Source organism: Echeneis naucrates, chromosome 1 (genome assembly GCF_900963305.1).
Source record: "Echeneis naucrates chromosome 1, fEcheNa1.1, whole genome shotgun sequence".
In the NCBI taxonomy this organism is placed as follows: Eukaryota; Metazoa; Chordata; class Actinopteri; order Carangiformes; family Echeneidae; genus Echeneis; species Echeneis naucrates.
In genome coordinates this window covers 995,226-1,019,045 of record NC_042511.1, presented here as the reverse complement: position 1 = coordinate 1,019,045, position 23,820 = coordinate 995,226, and the positions used below count along the sequence as shown (strand labels likewise).

General features: G+C 45.0%; 2 protein-coding genes across 2 annotated transcripts in view; both read left to right on the top strand.

Moving 5' to 3' along the window:
* The first annotated feature begins 91 nt into the window (after positions 1-91).
* On the top strand, positions 92-12,406 carry xpo1a (exportin 1 (CRM1 homolog, yeast) a). The gene is made up of 25 exons (XM_029517791.1): positions 92-719; positions 1,263-1,395; positions 1,584-1,685; positions 2,270-2,342; positions 2,437-2,498; positions 2,584-2,628; positions 2,727-2,908; positions 3,019-3,067; positions 3,174-3,293; positions 3,791-3,919; positions 5,271-5,429; positions 6,263-6,445; positions 6,595-6,733; positions 6,900-7,081; positions 7,176-7,332; positions 7,461-7,624; positions 7,710-7,844; positions 7,926-8,109; positions 8,199-8,305; positions 8,964-9,158; positions 9,237-9,405; positions 9,548-9,682; positions 9,786-9,945; positions 10,428-10,524; positions 11,266-12,406. The coding sequence occupies exons 2-25, from the start codon at positions 1,270-1,272 to the stop codon at positions 11,410-11,412; spliced, it is 3,201 nt and encodes a 1,066-aa protein (XP_029373651.1). The 5' UTR covers positions 92-719; positions 1,263-1,269; the 3' UTR covers positions 11,413-12,406.
* A 661-nt stretch (positions 12,407-13,067) lies between these two features.
* Positions 13,068-23,820, top strand: part of usp34 (ubiquitin specific peptidase 34) — a 40,928-nt gene continuing 30,175 nt past the window's right edge. The window contains exons 1-4 of the mRNA XM_029514185.1: positions 13,068-13,408; positions 19,036-19,126; positions 20,663-21,212; positions 21,977-22,027. Coding sequence (XP_029370045.1) covers positions 13,366-13,408; positions 19,036-19,126; positions 20,663-21,212; positions 21,977-22,027 — 735 coding nt within the window. The 5' untranslated portion in view covers positions 13,068-13,365. The remainder of the gene's footprint in view (positions 13,409-19,035; positions 19,127-20,662; positions 21,213-21,976; positions 22,028-23,820) is intronic.

The window sequence follows — 23,820 nt, the reverse complement described above, 5'->3', positions numbered from 1 at the left end:
GGGCACAGCCAATCAGACGCGGGGATGGGCGGATACATAGTCCAAATTTTACGCGGCGCGCGACGGGCCGAAGCACCGAGAATGAATATCCCGGTCTCAACCGGTTTCAACCGGTCCGAGGCTGGAAGCATGAGCTTAGAGGAAGAGCACACCTGCCCGCATTAAAACATCTCTGCTGCTCTCCAACTGTGTGTGCGAACAGAAGCAGAAATAAAAGAAAAAACGAGACTCCTTCACGTCGTGATTATGACCCGGAATATAGTGCGACTCCGTGAATCTGTGCTGTTAGCTTAGCCTGACGTTACGTTAGCCGACAGACCCGAGCTCAGCATTGACTTTTCCATTAGCACGCTAGGTTGCTATTAGCCTGGTGGGAGTAGTCTCGGCTAGCCAAAGAAAAGACAGAAGGGGAGGAAAGATATGTTTCAGAGTGACTGAAGACGGGAGACAAAATGCTGCGGTAGGCTTTCTCCACAACGGCAAGAATCGGGGAAGTATCTGACGGGAGGTGAAAGAATCAACGTTAACCGTCAGTGTCATCCAGGAAAGCTAGCGTTAGCTTCCGGCTAACGAAGACCAGGAGCAGCTCGTGAAACGCGTGCCATGAGATAAAAGCTGCGCAGCTTTCAGAAGCTTCTTATTTTCAGTCTTCAAGCTGCGACTTCCATCTTCCAACCACAATAATCGCTTTCGACGAGCGGAAGGGGGAGACACACCAGGTAAGCTAACCAAGCTAACTTACCCAGCGTGGGCTAACGTTAGCATCCGTCAGCTTCAAAAGTGCTGCCGTGTTTTTTGTCTGGGGGGGAGGGGGGACCAAACATGGCATGGCGTATTGTAGCCGGAGGACTGCCAACTCCATGCTTTTTGTTTTCCACTGAAACGGCCCTCAATAGTCAGTCCCTGCACGGCTCTTTCTATCAGCGGGGTTGCTTGAACGCAGCCAGGCGGGGGCGTCGTTCCGTGTTCTAGCCGGTTTCTCTCTCTGGGTGTCAGAAACTGGACCACGAGGGCGAGACTGCAGCCCTGACACATTTAAACTGAACCAGATTAACCTGCTGCTGTCTGTTTCAGAACCTGGAAGGAGAACTGAACCTCTGCTCATCTGCAGCACTTCACTGACATTTCAACGATTAGTTATGGAGTTAAAGCATAATGTTGATCAGAGCTTTAATTCACAGCCCTCACTGTGAACACATCTCCTTTCACTGGGTTTTCAGCTGTGTTTAAAGTTCAAACCCTTTCTCCTCTCCACTCCTCAGAAGCTCTATGCCAGCAGAAATGACGATGTTGGCGGATCACCCAGCCAGACAACTGCTGGACTTTAGTCAGAAGCTTGACATCAACCTGTTGGACAATGTTGTCAACTCCATGTACCATGACATTGGTTCCCAGGTGAGACTTGCTCCTCCAGCTCAGCTTGTCTGGATGTGATTCACTTCACTTTGATTAAATAGAACTTTTTTCCTGTCACTGAAATCAAGATTTTGTTCCCAAACACAGCCACACAGCTTGTAATTGATGTTGACTCAAATGTGATGTTGTAAAAGTTAAAGGTGGTTTTCTGTACGGCTCTTCTGCAGCAACGGGTCGCCCAGGAAGTGCTGACCAACCTGAAGGACCACCCAGATGCCTGGACCAGGGTGGACACCATCCTGGAGTTCTCTCAGAACATGAAAACAAAAGTAAGAACCAGACACACACAAAGATTGCTGCACAGAGAAACTTTGAATTTGCATCGTGTCCATGTTTGGTCTCGGAGATGAGGTAGTAAAGTGAGCTGATTCCTCTGAGGTTACCAGAAGGAGGCTTTCAGTGAAACAAGGTTTGAGCATTCACTCTGCAGCTAATGAGTGTTTCTGTCACTGTTGTTGTTGTTGTGGTGATGATATTTTAAGTTTGGATTTCCTGCTGATATGTTTGAATTTTTCTTGCTGTCTTGCTCTCTTTCAGTCCAGTTATGCTGCCATAATTTTAATGCTCATGGAAACCAGACACATTTCTCCTCATTTAGTGCAGATAACAGCTGCTGCTGTCAGCTATCTTAAATGCTTAACTTTGTGTGGACCAGAGGATTTTTGAAAGAAAGATGCTCAGAGTCTCTAAGTGTTGGAGTCAATGCAGAGTCAATCTGTTGTGTGTAATAATGTTAAATCTATGGGGCAAACTGTTCCATTTAAATTAAACTGAGTGGGTATACATTCAGATCTTTTGATGAGGACATGTTTCATACTTTCTCAGCTCTAATCCGTCTGTCTCTCTGTCTCAGTATTATGCACTGCAGATTCTGGAGGCAGTCATCAAAACACGCTGGAAGATTCTCCCAAGAAATCAGTGTGAAGGTAAAAAGAATTAAATGGGCAGATGTTATAACAATCTCTAGTCTGAGATGTTTTCATTGTCATTAACCTTTAAAAACACATTGTGCATTTGTAGGAATCAAGAAATATGTTGTTGGTTTGATTATCAAGACTTCGTCTGATCCTACAAACATGGAGGTGAGACCAACATGCTGCTCGTCTGTTGTGAAGGATCATTGTGCTGCTCGATACTGATGAGCTTGTCTCTTGTGTTTATTTGCAGAAAGAGGGAGTCTACATTTCAAAACTTAACATGATCCTTGTACAGGTAACTTATCAAACGTGCTGTTGTACGCTTGGAGAACAATGTTTGACATAAGATGATGAGACTAATAACATTGAGCTCCTCTTCTGTGGGCTGTTCAGATCCTGAAGCAGGAGTGGCCCAAACACTGGCCCACCTTCATCAGTGATATTGTGGGTGCGAGTAGGACGAGTGAGAGCCTCTGTCAGAACAACATGATCATCCTCAAACTGCTCAGTGAGGAGGTCTTTGATTTCTCCAGTGGCCAGATGACCCAGGTGAAGGCCAAGCACCTTAAAGACAGGTAACCAAAGAAAGATGGCCTCCCATTGAACTTTCTCTTTTTTTTCCCCTCAAATTTGATAATGTGATATTTATTTAAAATCGTTCAAATAATTAATGTCTGTCTTTCAGCATGTGCAACGAGTTTTCCCAAATATTCCAGCTGTGCCAGTTTGTCATGGTAAGAGAAGGTCTGAACCAGACCAACCAGTTTTGAGCTTTCTCTGATTGGAATAAATCTCATGATCGCACTTACTTCTTCTTCTTATCATTCTTGTACTTCTTAGGAAAACTCCCAGAATGCTCCGCTGGTCCACGCCACTTTGGAGACTCTTCTCCGCTTCTTGAATTGGATTCCTTTAGGTTACATCTTTGAGACCAAACTCATCAGCACTTTGGTCTACAAGGTAAACCAGCTCATATTTATTCAGCAGGTTCAGATTCAATGTCGGTGTCTCAGTGTAGGAAGTTAATCTTAAAACACAAAATAAAAGAACACGTTAGAACAAAGTGGACTTTTGTGGATGCAGAGATCTGCCTCTGACAAAGGCGCTCCTGCAGCTTCATCCTGCTGGAGCGTAACAAACAGAGGAACACTACTTTTGAATGCTCACCGTTTGCTTACGTCTGGTTGCCTTGGCGACTTTCTTTGGGGACGTTCACACATCTTATGTTCTTGTCCATGTCGTTTCACCAATTTAGAATATCTTTGCATGTACAGAAATAGACCCAGAGACCCAATTTTTTTTTTTGTCTTTTTCAACCCTTGTGAACAGAATGTGTCACCCTTAGCTCAGGAGGTTGTTCTGCATTCCCAAGATTATTTTCAGACATTTATGGATAGTTATTGATAAAAGTTTCAGCCCGACCTTAATCACACACTGAACTCCTTTTTGTCTGTCAGTTTCTGAACGTGCCCATGTTTCGCAATGTGACGCTGAAATGTTTGACGGAGATCGCCGGAGTGGGCGTTAATCAGTACGAGGAGCAGTTTGTCAACCTGTTTACTCTCACCATGTGCCAGCTCAAACAGGTACACAAATGCACACAATCTTTCTGAGTGCTGCTTAAGGTAATTGCTCTTCACTATGATTGTACACATACTCGAACCCACTCTGTCATTGCACACAAACACACTGTGCAAACCTCTTCCTGCCACACAGTTTCCTACCCCACACAGTCAAAAAACTTAAGTTGCTCTCTGCCTGTCTTTGCATAGACACCACACACACACACACACAAGGAGCTTGTAATTTCAAGAGTTCACATTGGACAACAGACAACAATGGGGGGAAATCCAAAAAATGCAGAAACACTCGTTGTGGGGCCGTCACAGCAGCGTTTTGGTCCCAATGACTTTCCTCAGACAGGAAACAGGTTTGCTGTATATTGAGGCAGCTGACACAGACATGGTGGCTTCTTCGATGCAACGCTTTGTGTTCCAGTGGAGAAAATGCTTCAACAGGCGACATGCAACAAAAGAGACAGCAAACAGCACAAAGGAATAAAACTAACAAGAGAGGACGCATCATTCATATCCAAACAGATGTTTTTTTACGGAGAGCCTGAACTGAGGAAGAGAGAAAACAAAAGAAAATACAAATTAGTTCAAAATCTGGCACCTTTTAAAAACAGTAAATGTCTGCTTGAAGTACGATCAAAACAAAGACAAGTGAGGAAGATGATGACTTCACTCTGCTCAAAAATGGTGACATTAAATATTTTCTCAGACAAGATTTCATGAAGATCATGAATGAGACAGATCTGAGAGATGTTTCACAACCGTAAAATAAATAAATGGTTCCAAACGTACTGGGATCCCTTTACCTCTTGTAGTGATAAGTTTTTTTTTTTTTTTTTTTTTTTTTTGTTGTTGTTGTTGTATATCATCTTAAATGAAGAGAGTTTCCATCTGAATGTCTTTGGCATCAGAACAGACACACCACACAAATCGGACACTTTTCACCAAAGTGAAGTCTTCTGTTTATTTTTGCTGCTTGATGTGAATCTGTAGGTCACAGGATGCAGCTGCAACACACGAGATGCTCATCTCAGCTTGATTCAGCCTGTCAGTCCACTCTGATCTGTCAACATGAATTTATTCATTATTTCAACATTAACCACCAATGTTAATGTTCATTAACTAAATGAAAACACAAGTTGCCACACGTGACGTTTCCAATGTGTCATTGCGTTAATCTGGAGAGAGAGCTTCACGAAGAAGACCATAAAGTGGGGCGTGTTTGTTGTTAAAAGACCTTGTGTTGGACTTTCTGGATCTTGGGTGGCCTCATGGATCAGCTAAACCTCTTTACAATAAATACAGCAATGTAATTATGGAAAAGTGAAGACTGAGTAGACATAAAGTTGTTTTGTTTTGTCAGATGCTGCCTTTGAACACTAACATCAGAGTGGCCTACTCCAACGGGAAGGACGACGAGCAGAACTTCATCCAGAACCTCAGCCTGTTCCTCTGCACCTTCCTCAAAGAACATGGCCAGCTCATCGAGAAGAGACCGAACCTGCGAGAGACACTTATGGAGGTAAGAGGGTCCTCCCAGAAAGACCTGGTTCTGGTCCAGCAGGGCTTTGTTTATCATGTGGAAAGATAAATGTTGGCTGGTGTGTGTTGGAGTAAACAAACCCACTGCTTCGACTCATTTCCTCCTCTGCTTCACTGAGCCTCGTTTCCACAAATGATTTTTCTTTCCTTGCTCTTGTGGTGTCCCGATTATGTCTCTGCAGCAACTCATTACAGCAGGAGGGTCCACTTATACAAATACAGACAGATAATTACTTCAGGACGAAGCGCCAGCTGACTATACAGGGATGTTTGTGATTAGACGGACGTAGACAGATTATCCCTGTGCAAAACTCTACTAAGTCAAACTTTAGTGACTCTTTGGATCAGAAAAAATATGCAACAAAAATATTATAGTAAGACAGAAATATTGGTGGCACCTTGAGGTCAAGTCATAACCATCGTGATTAGCTGCTGTATCCATGGTTACCATCACTGTAGAGACAGTATCATCTATCCCCCAGGCTGTTGTTGTCTAACAATCTATGATAAATATGTAGTCAAATTACCAAACAAAAAACTTTAAATGAAAAAATAATTAAAAATTTAATGTTATCACAATAAGCTCCTGTAATTGTCAGCTCCAAATGTTAATATTAACACTGAGCCACCTGCAGAACTAACCTCAGTTTAAATGTACAAAGTGATTCACAGCTGTAATTCTGAACTGGCCTTAAATGTGACAAGCTTCCTGAAGGCAAATGTCTCTGTGATCATGTGACCACGGCTTAATAGGCAGAGCTGTCACTCCAGGTTCACTCATGTGACCCGACCCTGCTTTTTCCACGTCTGCAGGCGCTGCACTACATGCTGCTGGTGTCGGAGGTGGAGGAGACGGAGATCTTTAAAATCTGTCTGGAGTACTGGAACCACCTGGCAGCAGAGCTCTACAGGGAGAGTCCCTTCTCCACCTCCAGCACACCGCTGCTCTCTGAAGTGCCCCCACGCAGACACCTCTACCTGCCTGTCCTGTCCCAGGTACGCTGGACATCACACGGCATTAAAAATCCACTTTATCCACTTTGTTTTAGAGTTCTTGGCTCCCTAGTTGGAGGGTTGGACTTGATGCTCAGATAGAGGCCACCTCCCGTCCCTGATCCTCCCCCTCCCTCTCTTATTCTTTGTAGGTACGTCTGCTGATGGTGAGCCGCATGGCCAAACCGGAGGAGGTGCTGGTGGTGGAGAATGACCAGGGGGAGGTGGTCAGAGAGTTCATGAAAGACACGGACGCCATTAACCTCTACAAGAACATGAGGGAGACTCTCGGTTAGCGTCTGTTTAAGAAACATAACCTCCCTACCCCCCAAAAAGATGATTCTTTTAACCGCCTTCAGGATTAATTTTATTTATAAACTTTATAAACTAAAGTTATCAATAGATTTGTGGATGAATGTGTGGTCTTTAGTTACACACCCCCTTCTTTTGTATGTAGTGTATCTGACTCACTTGGACTACGCCGACACCGAACGCATCATGACAGAGAAGCTCCACAATCAGGTCAACGGCACTGAGTGGTCATGGAGGAACCTGAACATGCTGTGCTGGGCCATCGGCTCCATCAGTGGCGCGATGCACGAGGAGGATGAGAAGAGGTTCCTGGTCACCGTCATCAAGGTGGGGGCAGTTTTTCATTACATCATTGTTCAGCAGCGACACCCCACTACAAACAGATGAGTTAGGCCGACATTAACTGTGTGTGTTTATTCAGGACCTGCTTGGCTTGTGTGAGCAGAAGAGGGGTAAAGACAACAAGGCCATCATAGCGTCCAACATCATGTACATTGTGGGCCAGTATCCACGCTTCCTGCGAGCTCACTGGAAGTTTCTGAAGACCGTTGTCAACAAGCTGTTTGAGTTCATGCACGGTGAGAAACTCAAAGACCAAAATCCACTTCTGTCTGAAGCCTTAAACGGCTCTCAGTGAAGTTGGTACACACTGAAGTTTAAACCTGAGGATTCCTGACCGTAATGTGATGTTTTGTTGTTGTCACAGAGACGCATGATGGTGTACAGGACATGGCGTGCGACACCTTCATCAAGATCGCTCAAAAGTGCAGACGTCATTTTGTCCAGGTTCAGGTGGGAGAGGTGATGCCCTTCATCGATGAGATCCTCAACAACATCAACACCATCATCTGTGACCTGCAGCCTCAGCAGGTCGGTCCTGGTTCTGTTCTGTTCGAACACACGCTGGTGACAATGGTCAGACACTAATGGACCTCCCTTCCCTTTGTCACTGCAGGTCCACACTTTTTACGAGGCGGTCGGGTACATGATCGGGGCCCAGACGGATCAGGCTGTTCAGGAGCTTCTCATAGAGAAGTATATGCTGCTGCCCAACCAGGTGTGGGACAGCATCATCCAGCAGGCCACCAAGGTGAGCAAAGCGTTACAAGCCATCTGTGCACGTTTGTTGAAAACCTGCTGCTCTGGCTAAACTGGGGGCTCTCTGCTGCAGAACGTGGACATCCTGAAGGACGCTGAGACGGTGCGTCAGCTGGGCAGCATCCTGAAGACCAACGTCAGAGCCTGCAAAGCTGTGGGACATCCCTTCGTCGTCCAGCTGGGACGAATTTACCTGGACATGCTCAACGTTTACAAGTGTCTGAGCGAAAACATCTCCTCTGCCGTCCAGACGAATGGTTAGCTCTTTGTGTATTTCAGTATTTCAGCTTTGGTTTGTTTGGTTTGTTTGTTCATTTCTAGTTTTCTTGCTCTGCCTCATTTCCAGGTGAGATGGTGACCAAACAGCCGCTGATCAGGAGTATGAGGACAGTGAAGAGAGAGACGCTGAAGCTGATCTCAGGCTGGGTCAGCCGTTCTAATGACCCTCAGATGGTGAATCTGCTTTTTATTTCCCTCCAGGGATTTTATATTGAAGTCAATGTTTACAGTGAGTTTTATTTTTGTAGCAGCTACCAACACAAACATCCTCTGTTGTCATTTCAGTGGTGCGCGCACAGTTCTCCACAAAATGGAAAACTTTAAACCCCCATTAAAAAAAAAAACAATCAAACTGTTCTTCATAAAAAATTTAAATTAGAACAATGTTTTCATTGCGGTGACCTGCACTCTAACCTGGACTGCAAACAAAACAAAATGCACATTAACAAATAAAAGTTGCAAAAAGAGTTAATGTCCCCCCCCTCTCAGGATTTAGGATTCAGTATAGATTTACCTGTAAGGTCGTAACTTACAAAGCCAAATAAATTTCTTAAACTTTCTATAGATAGTAATGATCTCCTGATCAGATAAAGAATGAAACTTCAGATCAGCTCTAGAACAACCCAAAAACATGGAAAACTTTTCTTTGGTTATTCTGCCTCAGGAAAAGAAGGAAATATTCTGTGTGTCGTCTTAGTGGGTTCTTGTTTGATTCAGAATCTGTTGAGATATTTTTAAAAATGATTTTATAAGGAAAAACACAAAAGCTTCAATGTGACTCTAAAACAGTTAACATCAGTTTAACTCTGATCTTTGGTGCTTTATGGTCCAGGTGGCTGAGAACTTTGTGCCCCCCCTGCTGGAGGCCGTGCTCATTGACTACCAGAGGAACGTCCCGGCTGCTCGGGAGCCTGAGGTCCTCATCACCATGGCAACCATCGTCAACAAACTCGGTGCCCACATTACCGGAGAGATCCCCAAGATCTTTGACGCTGTGTTTGAATGCACTTTGAACATGATCAACAAGGTTTGTCTGAGTGGCTGAATCAGCAGGTGAGACGCTCACAGTCAGGCGTTCTCACTTCCTGTCCTTCTCCTCCACCAGGACTTTGAAGAATTCCCAGAACACCGGACCCATTTCTTCTACCTCCTCCAAGCCGCCACCTCCCAGTGCTTCCCAGCCTTCCTGTCCATCGCCCCGGCTCAGTTCAAACTAATCCTGGACTCCATCATTTGGGCCTTCAAGCACACGATGAGGAATGTGGCTGACACAGGTCTGATACCGTTCAGAGGAGCCATGAAACTCACCAGTTGTTAACTATCAACTGAGATTCCTAGCTCTGTTGGAAATGTATCTGTCATCCTGTATGCCAAAAGTTTCTTCTGGTCTGACAAGCATCTCCCCACCTCCTGCAGGTCTGCACATCCTCTACACGCTGCTGCAGAATGTGTCTGCAGAGGAGGCAGCAGCACAGAGCTTCTACCAGACGTACTTCTGTGACGTCCTGCAGCACATCTTCTCCGTGGTCACAGACACGTCTCACACTGCAGGTGACTAACCTGACCTGCTGGCATGATTGCCCATCTCTCTCTTTTTTTTTTTTTTTTTTCCTCAATAACCTCAAACTGATGAGCTCCCTTCCACCGTCTGTAGGTCTGACCATGCACGCTACCATCTTGGCCTACATGTTCAACTTGGTAGAGGAGGGGAAAGTCAGTGTGGCCCTGAGCGCCGCAAGTCCTGCCAATAACCAGGCTCACGTCCAGGAATACATCGCCAACCTGCTGAAGACGGCGTTCCCTCACCTGCAAGAGTAAGTGGGCTTCAGCTGGGCTGGTGAATCATCCTGGTTTACTGGAGTTTCCTGTTCCTGGAAGAGCGTTTAAAGAAACACAATGACATTAAAGCAGAAAATTTAATAAAAGCTTGAAGTAGACCAGAGTGCACTTAGGCCTGAAAACACAGTTTGAGTGGAGGGTGTTGCCCTAAAACCCAGAAACATTATTTCAGAATTAAGTTCTGATGTAGACAGAAACCTGGCTGAAGTGAATTCCAACTGTTTGTGTGACACTTGTTTATTGTCAAGTGATGTCTCATAGACCTTCCAAATGATTCATCATTTAAAAACCATTCTGGGTAATCCAATGATGTCAAAGTGGAGCAGGTAACGGGTGAAGAAGAAAATGTAAATTTGGCCTTAATTATAGCAACAGTGAGAGCTGTGGAAGGTGATCCTGTTATTTTGTCCAACCTGATGCCTTCAGACCTGTTTCTAACTGCCTGTCTCGTCTCCAGCGCCCAGGTGAAAGTGTTCGTAACAGGTCTGTTCAGCCTGAACCAGGACATTCCCGCCTTCAAGGAGCACCTGAGGGACTTCCTGGTGCAGATCAAGGTGAGTGCGTTGAGGAAGCAGGACTCACCTGCAGCCTGAAACCAGACTGGGGAGGGCTGGGGACTTTACAAGTGAAAATACAACCAGCTGCACAAGATCTTAAAGAGGAGGATGGTCTCCTCGTGAAGATTTTACTGCAGTGAAGATACTCGAGTTTGAATCACATCAGTTTAAGCTCATTTAAATTTTTTACTGAAGTCTGAAAGAGCCACAACTTGATGTCTAAAATGGTCTGAACCAATCCTTAAACCTTCATATAACCTAATGAGCATCAGGGGGTTTTTGGGAAAATGTCCCTCCTCCTCCCTGATGTATTAGCTTAGTAAGCATTTTCCTGATAAAGCCATATTTGAGCTGCCGTTGTTGATTTTGACAGTAGCTCAGGTGAGAGAAAAGCTGGAAAATGAATCAGTTTCTGTTAAGTTTGTCTAATCTTTATTTATCCCTCACCATGTATCTGATCTGTGCTGCCTCAGTGATGAACTCGGGTTCAGCTGGTGTTAAGTCAGGCAGACAGATGTTACCTCACAGCTGGTCCCTGGTTTACGTTGTCTGAAGACCAGCAGCCTTACAAGAAGTACAAAAACGTTTCACTCAGAAATAAAGAGTGTAGATTAATGATCTAGTGTGGGAGTCTGAGCGATGCAGGTCTGCCGCTCTGGGGGTTTGGCCAGCTGCAACGTGAAGCCTCAGGCCTGGGAGGGTGAACTCTGCTCAGCTTCTGCTTGTGTGGTCCTGCAGGAGTTTGCTGGCGAGGACACGACGGACTTGTTCCTGGAGGAGAGGGAGGCAGCGCTGCGCCAAGCCCAAGAAGAGAAACACAAGCTCCAGATGTCGGTGCCTGGCATCCTCAACCCCCACGAGCTGCCAGAGGAGATGTGCGACTGACGCGGTGGTGAAGATGGCGGCAACCAGCGTGGACAGAACAAATCTGATATTGGTGGGGGGGTTCAAGAGAGAGCGAGGACACTTCCTGTTAAATGGTTTTCTCTTCAAGTGTGTCTGTGTGCAAGTGTGTGTGTGTGCGTGCGTTTGGAAAAGAAGAATGAGGGGCCAGAATAAAAACGGCCCCAGCACTCGGTTGTACGTCGACCAAATCAATGTCAATATGTAAATGAGAATGCCCCCGACACCCCCCCACTCTGGTGCCAGTTCCTTTTTTTTCCTCCAACAAACTTATTTTATATAAAGATTTTTTGTTTGCCATCTTTTGTTAATTCCTTGTTAATTAAAGCTTTATGTTTGGCCATGTGGTTCTTTTTCACCTGCATGAAGTTGAAAGAATTAAAGGTTATTTTTAATCTCACCCCTTCGGTTCACCTAGCACCCTCCTCTCCCTTCTCCTTGTTAATATGTAATATATGATGTTGAAACGCTTGTAGTGGTTAGTTGACAGATTGCTCTGGTTTCTGAAAGGCCATGTGCACGGTGCAGGATGAATGTGATGCTCAAGGGGTAAAACATGAACTTCCTTGTATCCTTTTGTCTTTTGGTTGGTCAGTGTGTTTAGTTTGTTTGTTTTTTTTTTTTTGTGGGTTTTCTTCATTTTTTATTTTTTTTTTTTTTTACTCTGGCTCCCTGAATGAATTGGGGCTTTGGTTGGACCGCTCTGCGTTGGGATGAGAAGGAAGGCTATGTGCATATCATCCTATTTGTAAAGCTGTCTTAGTACTCTGAGAATATAAAGTTGGCTATTTTTACAAATGCTACTGTCTGACTCTGATTCTTACCCCAAAGCTCAAAGGATTTGGAAGAGATGGGAAATGTTTTTCGTCATGGTCTAAGTCCATTTGAAAAACCACCAAACTCCACCCCTTATGTTTGACCTCAGAGGGGTCAGCTCAGACCTTTAATCAGTCTGTGTGTTGTCATTTGTACAACAGCATCGTGCATGAAGTAATAGATGTAACAATGACAGAGTGAGGGAATGCTATGTGAGTTTGCACTGATTAAATGAATAAATAAAAACAATGGTATTAAAATCCTATGGTAGAAATTAATTGCAGAAAGAGGTGATTTTTAAACAACAGTTTATATAAATATGAATACACCCGAGTGAGGTTTGAGTTCTCATCAGATTGGCTTCCAGAGAGAAAAACTTAAATTCTACAAAATTCAGTCCACTCAAACACGCTTAGAGAAAATATTTCATTTTTTCCTGTATGTCCTCCCAGTTAAACAAAAGTTCTTATTATATAATGTAAATAAATAAATAAATACACGGCAGAGAATAAACAAAGCGATTAAACCTCGCTTCTTAATTGTTTGGGTTGTTCAATAATTTGAATATTTAAAATCACATAAAAGAATGAAACGGGATTTCTGCTGACATGTATCTGTTGTATTTCTTTATTAATATTTCAGCATTAATAATTTCCTTGTAAATCAACACTCGGTGGTGCCCTTGAGCTCCGGGCGAGAGGTTGTAAACATGACTTCATTCGGGAAGATCTCGCGAGATGCCGAAGATTGCCGAAGGAGGAGTTGCCGGAAAGTCCCGAGCTGCAGACACGCTGGTCCCCTCCTCCCTCCCCCTCCTTTTTCAACATGGCGGCCGCGTCTACTCTCTCGAGTAACGCTCAGATTGGAGACTGACTCGATCCCCACCGTCCGCCTTCCTCCGAAGTTTTTGGTTGGAACATCAACTTCGCTTGGATGCACATCCCGCTCTCCGGCTGGCGGTTTCCTCCGGTTCCCTCCAGTGGAGTAACCTTCACCCACCGCCCCTTCCCTCCGGCCCTTTCCCTTTTTTTAACCCCCAAAAACAACCAACTGCCAGCCAACAACAGCTCCCGGTGCCATGGTTTGAGTTGGTGCTCCCACTTTTCCTCTTCATGAACAATGTGTGAAAACTGCGCCGAGCTGGTGGAGGTTTTAAATGAAAGTGAGTGAACAAGTGTGGCTGTTTTTCTTTGTGTTTGTTTGTCTGTTTGGTTTTTATTGTTGTGATTTACACCGGATTAGCCGCTCGGTGTTAGCAACCGCTGTCCAACTGGAGCTGGATGGGAGAGCACGTTAGCTCCCGGGAGGACGGGGGGTTAGCGAGGGGATAACTCTGTGCACATTCCGGCTGGGCTTCCTCTTTCTGTCCGACACTTTGCAGCCACACGTCGGAGGAAGAGCTGCCATGAACGGGTTGTGTTTTCCGGCCGGTGACAGCTCGGTGGCGGGGCCGTTTTCCCTCCCCGGCCGGACCGGCCGTCAGCAGCTTCGGGCCCTGTCTGTCAAACGCTCCCCACCGGACTCAACACAAGCTAGCCTCCGGAAATGTTGAGCCTCTCCCCCGCCACCCTGCGGTGTGTCTGCGTGTGTGACATTACGGCCCCGGACCCGGACGGTCGGACCCGGGTCGCTGGGGGGCTCGGGTTGGGATTTGTTCGGATGTAGCTGCTGCTAAAATGCGGATTTTTTGGAAGTTAGCCGAGTTAGCCGGCGGAGCTAGCCAGCAGGCTGACTTTGTTTGATGTGTTTGTCAGGTCAGTCCGCTAGCTGTCCACTCCGCTGCCTCCCATTGTCTAACGGATGGACACATTCACAACCCCCCTCCAAGAAACACGGCCGGTAAAGTCCCGATCACTCTCCCACGAACCCCCCACCCGACACCACGATGCTGCCGGAGACATTTTTGTCGTTTTTTTTGGGCGACTGTGTGAAATGTTAGTGTGAGCTAGCAGCTCAGCTAGCTCTGAAAATTAATGGCTGCATCGAGGCACATATTTTGGCTCCGTTAATCCTCGGTGGCTGCCCTCTGTGCACAGGGCATTTCCTCCCTGTTTCTCTTTTTCATGCTCAAACCTCCTGAAATGACCACTCCGCCCCCCTCCACCCCCACTGCAGGGTGCTAACGTCCGACCGGAGCCAGCGAATGTAAATACAAGGTTGTCTCTGCTAAAACGTAGCCGTCAGTGCAGGCGTGCTAACCGGGCCTGGCTGTCTGCTCCACTCCGAACAAAGACTTGTGTTGTAACGCTGTCTGTAAACCTTCTTGCAGGTAATTAATGGTTTATTTGTCGTGCTCCTGTGTGTGTGTGTGTTGGAGGACAACGCTCTTCCCGCAGGATCTGCAGGTCTCCCCTCAGACCATCCTGCACCTGTTTCATGGCCTCAAACTTTGGAAATCAAAGTTGTTTCTTGTGTTCCTTCCTGTGTCAGTTGTCAGTGTCCACGTCTGGATATTGAAGCCCAGTTGTGGGAGTGAATTGTGACCTGTTTTATTCAGCCACCAGATCATTACACCTGTATGTTTTTGTTGAACTTGTCATTCTGAAACTACAGGCTGTCTCCCCCCAGTAACAGTTTCCAGTCCTGTGCGTCTTGTTCTCACAGCTTTTTTAGAAAGGTTCTTCTATTGAGCTGGAGGAAACGTGCACGTGGTAGTTCTGCTTCACGGACACTCCTGACACTCCCGGGTTAAACTGGGACTGCATTCATGACCTTGACTCCAAATATTTGGGGTTCAGTTGTTCCAGTGTCATCTCAAAGGTGTTGGTTGGAGCTGAGAAACAAACACAAACTGCTGGAACAAAGTCTGGAGCAAACAAACTCATCCCAGGTTGTGTTGTTTTGGCTTCTTGTTGTTTTCTTTTTCTTCTGCAGTTGTAGGCTGTGGAGCTGTTCCACCTTGTGAAGGTCTATTTTCGGCAGACATGTGCATCATCACTCAGCTGTTTATGTGACAGGAGACCTCACTGGCTCAGATTATTGTTTTAGTTTTGAACAGATGTGACCATCAGTCTTCAAATACTGATATTCTATATATCAGACTGTCTGTGTAATTTAGGGGAAAGGTTAGTCACTGCATCGCGTTGGTTTCTAAAGCCAAACAGTAACTTTCATTTTCATTTGTGCCGTCTCAGTGACAAACTTAGATGATTTCTGTTGTGCAGTCAGACGGACAGATGTGTCAGGTACCTCACAGATGGTTCTGGGCTTTGTTGAAGTTTTAAAACCAGCACTGAGCAAAGTAGGAGAGCAGCCAGACAGGAACTTTAACCAAGTAAAATAACAATTAATTCAGAAATAACAACTTAAATTTGATGAGCATTCAGTGCTAAAGCCTGACCAAGCCTGTCAATCACGCAATAGCCCGCCCATAACCGCTCTTTCCTGGTCTGTTTCCCTCTAAATGGAGCATCATTTAAAAAAAGTGAACATCATGCTGTATTGAAGACTGAGACCATAAACTCACCAGGAAAACGTTTACTGAGGAGAAGGAGGGACATTTCCCATAGACTTCAATACAATCTGACTTCTTTTTCCAACCAGTGGATTTCCCCCCAGATGGTCAGTGGATAGATTGCAGGTCCAGTTTTGTGGACCGTCTGTGGCCTTAATACAAAACTGAACGCCTTTTATTGTGAAGGTCAACAACATTTTTCATGTGTCAGTTAAACAAGACTCCAGTTTGAGGTTTTTCTTGTTGGATCGGGGTCAAAGTTTGGTCTGTGCTGACACATCACACACTACCGTCAGTGCAACGTGTCCTGACTCTGACTCAAATTAAGGACAGGAAGAACTTCAAACTTCTTGTTGTTCTGTGTTAAACCCTTTTATTGGGGGGTCCACAGCAGGATGTTGTCAGCTGTGACAGCTCTGTCTCCAAGACTGGCAGGTCCATGTGCTGTCTGTCGGAGACCTGTGACCTCAGATTTGCTGCAGCAGCATGTGTTTGTGTGTGAATGTCAGAGACAGAATCCCCTTTACAACACAGGGCTGTGTTTCCGAACACCGGGTTAATCCACGCGGGTTCCAAAAATGTGGGGATTTTCTGTTTTATATCAGGCCACGTTCAAGATCTTTGGATCCTGAACCGTTAGTCCAACGAGGCGAGCAACTGAATTTTGAAGACGTCACCTCTGGCTCCTGGGACCTCCAACATATGGACTTTTTTTACGAGGCAGCAGTTGAGACATTAATTGGCTCCAAACATACAGAAAACCAAAAGACAAGAAGAGATTGAGGTTTTTGGAACCCCAAAATAACTCAGTATACTTCTACTCCTCTGGGTTTTCAACCCTTTGTGTTTTCAGATTCAGAATCAGCTCAACCTCATCTGATCCTGTGTGATCAGTTCAGACTGAATGTTTCCTCCTTCTCCAAAGAAAAGTTCCTCTCATGTGTTTGGGTTGTTTCTATCTTTCTGATCAGGAGTGCTGCTCGGTAATGATGAAAAATCAGCTCTTCATTCTGCCACACAATAAACTCAGAAACATACAGGACTGATCCAGAGACTCTGATTGGCTGTGACATCACCCACCACAGCCAATAGGAGCGTCTGACGTAGAGACGTGACTCTAGACATCACTATCAAAGATGGAGGATGGAGAATGGACAGATAAACACACAGAAGGAGTCAGAGAGTCAGACTGATCCAGATCTGATCAGTTTATCACTGATCAGCTGATTCTGCAGTTTGAGGAGGAAACAGGAAGAACCATCAGGAGGAATAAAAGGTGACGGGCCATTTGGAAGCATATTCTTGTTGGCTGATGTAAACGTACAGGTGGAGTGTTGATTAACAGGAAGTTGACTTTATGGTCGACCATGTTTTGTTTTTTTCTTGGGGGGGGGAGAAGGAAAGAAAAGAGACAAATTCACTTCAAATTCAGGGCCGTGTCTCTGAGAAAGTTGCTGTTACTGAGGTTGAATTGTTAGCAGACAAAACCACAACCTTGAGATGCCAGTGGTGTGCGTCTGGGCTCATTAATGTGTTGTTGTCACAATGCTGTTGTGTTCATTCATTCTGTGTGTCGTTCAGGGACAGTAAAGCTCCTTCTGTGTCCGGTTCAGATTGAGGTGTCTTCATGACTCCACCTTTCTTTCGACAGCTGCTTTAGTGAACTGTCATGAAATCCAGAACTGTCCCAGTAAAAAAAATCAGCCGCTCAGTTAAAAACCTGCCAGTTTTTACAAGAGGCAGTAAAGCGTAATTTCTGTCTGGCTCTGCTGAAACTGTCCTTTTCGTGTGAGCTCAGAAAATTGCATCATATAAATGGAAGAAATAATTTGAAATGATTGCTTGACTCTAACGGCTGGATGTATGATGGCTGCTGAACGTCTTGGTTTTCTTTCCAGCGTCCACGTTAACAGATCGGATCAAACACACCCGTTGCCTTTTCAGCTGAGGTTCAGTTGATTCTGAATATGTGGAGACCTGGTGGTATTTTTAGAAAATAACAAAAAACAAAGGGATGATCTAACAAAAGCCTTGATGTGGTTATAAAAGGGTTAAAAGGCTGCAAAACTGAGCATTTTTATAGGAGAGGATGATTTAAATTCCAAAATGGTGGAAGGACTTAATGTTAAGGACTTAAATGGTCCCAAGTGGCTTCCAAGAAAATTACGAACATCCCTTTTAAGCACCACCTATCAGATAGTTATTATGTTTTTGTCCAGTGAAATTTATAACCAACCTGCCAATTTTGTGCTGTTTTTGTCCAGCTGTTTTTGTTACACAAACATTTTTAGGGGAGAAAGATAATTGTGAGAATAAAAACAACATTGTTCCTGCAGTATTTTCTGCCTGGTCCCTTAAAAAAGATAGGAAGATACTATTGTCATCCTTTTACTGTGAGATTCAAAGTCCTGCATCAGACAAGCTCATACAAAGACGTTAAGTATTGGCAGCAGGCTCTGATGGCTTCGGTCTAAAGTTGCTGTTATTGTTTTGGTGTTCAAAGATCCAGATCCGTCACACCCAGTCCAGAGGACTCGAGTGTCTTGGCTGAATTGCTGACCTGAATCTGGCAGCAGGGACAGAAAAACAAGAAACCTGTATTCAGCTGTATTCAATCAGCCATGTGGCTCCTCCAGCACCAGGACTCACTGAAACCGAACCAGAACCCTCAGAGGCCTCAGGACCGGTTCCCCGTCAGGTTGTCTGGTGTCAACGTTAAACTGGTTTATGGATGTAAATACAGAGAGAGGGCACGCTGACTGACATCAGACTCTCCAGACTGGAGGCGTTTAAATATGAACCTTCCAGCTGTGACTTCATAATAAACTCACTCCCACCGTGTTGTGATGTTGGCGGCCGACTGGATCTGAATCCGTTCAGGTTCCAGATAAACGATGTTAAAAGGTCTGGCTCAGAGAGGAAGTGGATGTTCCATCAAATGTAAATGTTTTTATTGCAATTTTGTTTTCAAATGATGATTGTGCCACATTCAGTCACTTCCTGGTTCTATTTTGCTGTAGACTAAAATAAGAACTGTTCCTGCGTTCGGCTCCACATCCTCCCAGTGTGTGAATGTGTGTGTCAGTGTTGATGTGATGTTTGTGTGTTTTTGTCTTAAATGAACAGGCGTTGTCGTGATTAATTAAAAGTGAAGGCAAATTTGAGGCAATTTAAACCTTAATTTTACATGTTTAAAAAAAAAAAGCCTGAGATGTTAGCAGCTGTTTGGTCACCTGATTGATGACAGACTGGTCCAGTTTTGCTCTTTGGGAACAGTCTCAGACCCTCAGAGTCCTGGTCTTGTCTCACAGGCATTTCCTGTTGTCTCTCCTCAGTATCGGATGCAGACGGCAGCGAAGGCGGCTTCCAGCTGAAGAAGGAACATGCCCTGCGAGTGCTGGGCTACATCAGCTCCTGGACTCAGAGGTCAGTGCTGTGTCCTCCGCTTCAGACAAACAATTTGACATGACTGAAAGCAAAACAAGTCCGTGACTTTTCCTTCTTTCCTTCTCCGTCTGTTTCCTCCTTGGTGCACCAAATAACCGCCGTCAGGTTCAGACCAAATCTCACGCTACGGCCACATGAACGCATTCTTCTTTTAACAGTGTTTTATCATTTAGCTCCTTACCCAGAAACCGTTCTAAACTAAAAGAGCAGAAGAAGAGACGATATATTAAAACAAAAACAGGAGAGGAAACCAGTTTAAAGGTAAATTGGTAGAGGTGAGTTTAAACAGTGCAGCTCTGGGTTGCCTCGGCAGGAAATCTAATTCTGTACGAAGTGGAAACCATCTTTAAAGTGATGTAAAGCAGCAAGCACCCTGGAAACCAAGACAGACTCAGGTCCAACTGGACTCGAGTCAGTGGGAAAATGAATGAGTCATTGTCGCGTTGCTCAAACCTCCCGCTCCTTTTGATTGGCTCAGCTGCTCGGGGGGGAGGAGCCTGTGGTTTGGTGGGCGTCTCTCAGGTGCACAGGAGTCTTTAGCTTCATAATATAATTTCTATCATATTTATTTGAGGAATGATGACAGTCAGTTTGTTCCTAGCCCGGTGTTATTCCTCCAGTTGGCTTTCTTTTAAATATTTGGTGTTTGAAGGAGACTTTAAGCTGCTGACATCACCACTCCAAACCTGCTGAGTCATGAAACCAAGCTGCCAGCAGGCAAACGTCCTCCTGAGCTTTGAATGAAACACCGTCAGTATCCTCTGTAGACCTTCGCCTCTAGAGGTTGGTAGCTCAATTGGACGAAAGCAGTGTGGCATCATGGGGGCTGTTGGCGTCGGCGTCTTTACCTGGAGCAGGATTCTCTGCTGAGGGCTCCTCCTCTCCACAACAAACACAGCTGCTGATTCTATCCAGTAAGATCACTGATAGAAACACATTCAAAATGAGTGAGCGGCACTCTTCAGGGACACAGGACATCTCTGAGCTGTCCCACATTCACTCAGCTGCTTTCTCTAAGATCGTATTGATCGTATTTTAACTTTTGCCAAAAATAAGACTTGATTCTTTTATTTTGAAGACTTTATCCCCATTAGGAGATTTATTTGTGGTTTAAAGAATCAAAGTCCATCTCAGTGTAGTTTTAGGTCTCTGCTTTCTTCTCTCAGCCAATCAGAAGGGAGGATCTGATCCTTTCTTTTTATTGGCTGAATGTTTTCTGAGTGATCCAATAAAAACACAGCAGATTTTGTGAAACACCAAGTCCTGAAGTCGTGACAGCAGGTTTTAAGGGTCAGTTTCTGGATCCAGGCTGTGAGCATTTCACTGTGAACACATCGGATGGACTTTAAACCTTAGACCATGAGGGAAGACTAAAATCCTTCATCTGGTTCCGATGTGGAGCTGAAAACCACCAAGGTGGAGAAACGGAATGTCTGTCACGTAAACACAACTCCAACTCGACCTGCTGACACTTTTGTTCATGCCAGCTGTTGGTTTTTCTCATCGTGTCTTCAGGCAATGTCTCTGCTGCTTCAAGGAGTACAAGCACCTGGAGGTCTTTAACCAGCTAGTCTACGCCCTCATCAACCTGGTCATCGCCCAGATCAGCAGCCTGAGAGACCGCCTCTGCAGCGTCCAGGGCCACACCCATAAAGGCGGAGCATCTGCAGGTGAGGGGTTGGGCTCTGAATGGAGCGGTGGCGAGTCTGCGCCTGGGGTCCTCCCACAGCCGTCCTCACCTGGGGAGGACGAACCTGTGAATGTGGAGAGAGACTCTGCGGAGGAGGATGCTGACACCCCAGACTTAAACCAGAATAAGAGCCAGAGCCAGGGGCCCAGCCAGCAGGGTGAAGCCCAGATGGAAGCACTGGGGCCCGGGGAGAGCGGCAGCAGGTCTGGGGGTGGTGATGGTGGCGACGGGACCAATGGCAGCGACAGCCAGGACCCGTTCAGCTCCTGGACCACAGAAGAGAGGGAGAAGCTGCTGCTGTGTGCGGCCAAGATATTCCAGATCCAGTTCCCCCTCTACACAGCCTACAAACACAACACACACCCCACCATCGAGGTAAGGACGAGTGTTGATAGTGTATCTGGTTCAAAGAACCAGAAACCTTCTCAGTGTAGTTCGTCTCCTCCTCTCCCAGACTCTGACTGTTAAATATCAATAATTCACATTAAAGGCTTTAGATTTTCCCACTGTTTTTATTTTGAAGTGTTTATCGATTAAACTATATTTCTTTGAAGTCCTAAAAACCATCAGTCAGCCAATCAGAAGAGAGCGTCAGATCCTTGCTTCTGATTGGCTGTTTGTTTTCTGTGTGGCCCAACAAGATTATAGCGGATTTCAGGTGAAAACCCAGAGAAGGCAAATCCTGCAAGGTTGGTTTGTGGATCCAGATGAGCGTGTCCGAGAGATGAGAATTGTATTTTGTGACATCACAAAGTCCCAGAAGTCCTGACGGCCGGTTTTAAGGTTCAGTTTCTGAATGCAGACTGAGATACTTTAACTGGATTAACATAGAACCTGGACCTGTTTTAGAATCAAAGACCACATGGAGGTCCACCATTAGACTGGATGGACCTTTAAACAAATAATTTTTGGGTTTTTTTTGGTTTTTTTTGTGCTTTTGTTGGTTATTCACATTGATGTATTTTAGCTTTTCTGATTTTCTTTGTTCACGCTTCCTGATCTCTGGACAGTCTGTGGTTCAGAAACCTCTGAAGGCAGACCCCAGTTTTCTAAGTACTCTATTTTCAGATTATACAATTTTCCTTGTCACATTAAACTTTGGCATTTGTTTCTCTCCCTCTTCCTGTTTTTCTTTCCAGGACATATCGGCTCACGAAAGTAACATCCTCGGCTCCTTCTGTGATATGAATGTAAGAAATCCGTTGAACCTCATTTTCTGTCAGTCAGCTGACGCCTTAATCCCTCAGACTCACTTTGCATTATGCTCGACAGACCAATCATTTCACAGTAACAAAAACAATACAGACTTACTTTTTAGTTTGAATCTCCTTCATTTATTCCATCCTGAGCCCCCCCCCCCCCCCCGCTCTTTTTTTTTTTTTTGGAATTTGCATGAACAAGCTGAACAGCTGTACCACATCCAGAGCAAAATGGGGGGAGGTATACAGTGTTGGCCTGTGGACCGTTATCAGTCCTGTTCTGTTCGACAGCCTCAGACTCTGTGACGTTCAGGGCCACGTGCTGTTTTCAGTGCTAAATCAGCTCATCTGTAAATTCAAACTCTCTGATTCCACTGTGTGGTGTCATTGAACTTAGTGTGACCGACTCACTGTCTCCTCACAGAGCTTCATCAGTCAATTTAGGTTTCACCATAAACTTCAGAAATGATGAGCTGACGTTAGAGAGGAAATGTGGCTGAGGCTAACAGTGAGCTAACAGTTAGCTGCTCTGTCTCCAGTTATCAGCCTGTTAACTGCCAAACACTCACAGCAGACAGAATCAGGTCAATTAAAGAGAGTCACCTGAAACCTCAACACAACAGGAAGTGATGACACGACTGAGACTTTGTGGTGTGTTAGATGACATCTGGACAATGTTTGGAGATGTATGATGTCACACAGGAGAGCGCTGGTCGCCTTGCAGCTGCTGAGGCTCAGGCCCAGGATCTTATAACGGTGAATAGACAGCTCAGTGGATAAAGACAAGGCTTTCTTATCTTCAGACCCACCAGACGAGTCCAGTGAAGTCCAAGAAAGATAACAAAATGTGAGAAAATAAAATTTCCCAAATAAACCCAGAGCTGGATCTGCCTGCCAGGACCAGATGGTCGGTGGTCTTTCTACGAGCAGTCGTTGGTAGAAACACATTTTTTACATCATTAGATTGAATAATAGTCTGAAATTAATTTTTCAAATCGGTGTCCTGACCGGAGAGATGAACTGTATCTGAGATCTGAGCTCAGAAACCCGACACCCCAAGTGTCCAAATATAACCATGGCCTGATGTGACGGTTTGTGTTTCGTCCTCTGCTGAATTGAGTTGAGGATGGTGGACTGAGTCTGCTTCAACAGGAGGGAAACGTAATATTGACAAAAAAAAGACCAGGTCTCACTCTGCTGTGACTCGACTTGTTGGGTCTGACAGCTAATTTCCTCTGGCATCGTGTGACGGAGGGGGGGCAGACAATAACATGTCAGATAAAACATCTTTAATCTCTCCTCCACTGAATAACTGTTATTAGCACAAAGTCACACCTGGTTACAGAGAGCAGCCCAAACTTCACACGGTGTTGATGTCACTGCGTTGATATTGTTGGCACTAAAAGTGTTGTGGTGCTGCAGAGACGCCCTGCACTACAGATCATACCGCAGATATAAAGGAACAAGTTTGTTCAGTAAAAGTTGTAATAAATTCATATCATCATCATTAGAACTGTTTTAAATTATCGCAGCAACTGAAACTACAATACTGGCCAAATAAAGACTAGATATTTCAGTTCCATGGATTGTTTCATTTTCACTGAAAAATAAGACGTGTACCTTTCCAAAAAAGGTCATTACAGGTAAAGTTGAAGTTAAATAAGTTGGTAACAAGTAAAATTCTTTTTTTTTTTTCTTATAGAAGACCCAAACACACACATGTTGCTCCCCTGCAGTGATCTGCATGTTTTTGTGTCATGAATGAATCAAAGCCTTTATTTAAG

What these genes read in the sequence shown, in the direction of transcription:
- xpo1a (XM_029517791.1), top strand. Translation starts at nt 1,270, where the DNA reads ATGCCAGCAGAAATGACGATGTTGGCGGATCACCCAGCCAGACAACTG. An exon ending in CTCTGCCGTCCAGACGAATG is followed by an intron (nt 8,110 to 8,198) that starts GTTAGCTCTTTG and finishes CCTCATTTCCAG; the next exon opens with GTGAGATGGTGACCAAACAG. An exon ending in CTTTGAACATGATCAACAAG is followed by an intron (nt 9,159 to 9,236) that starts GTTTGTCTGAGT and finishes CTCCTCCACCAG; the next exon opens with GACTTTGAAGAATTCCCAGA.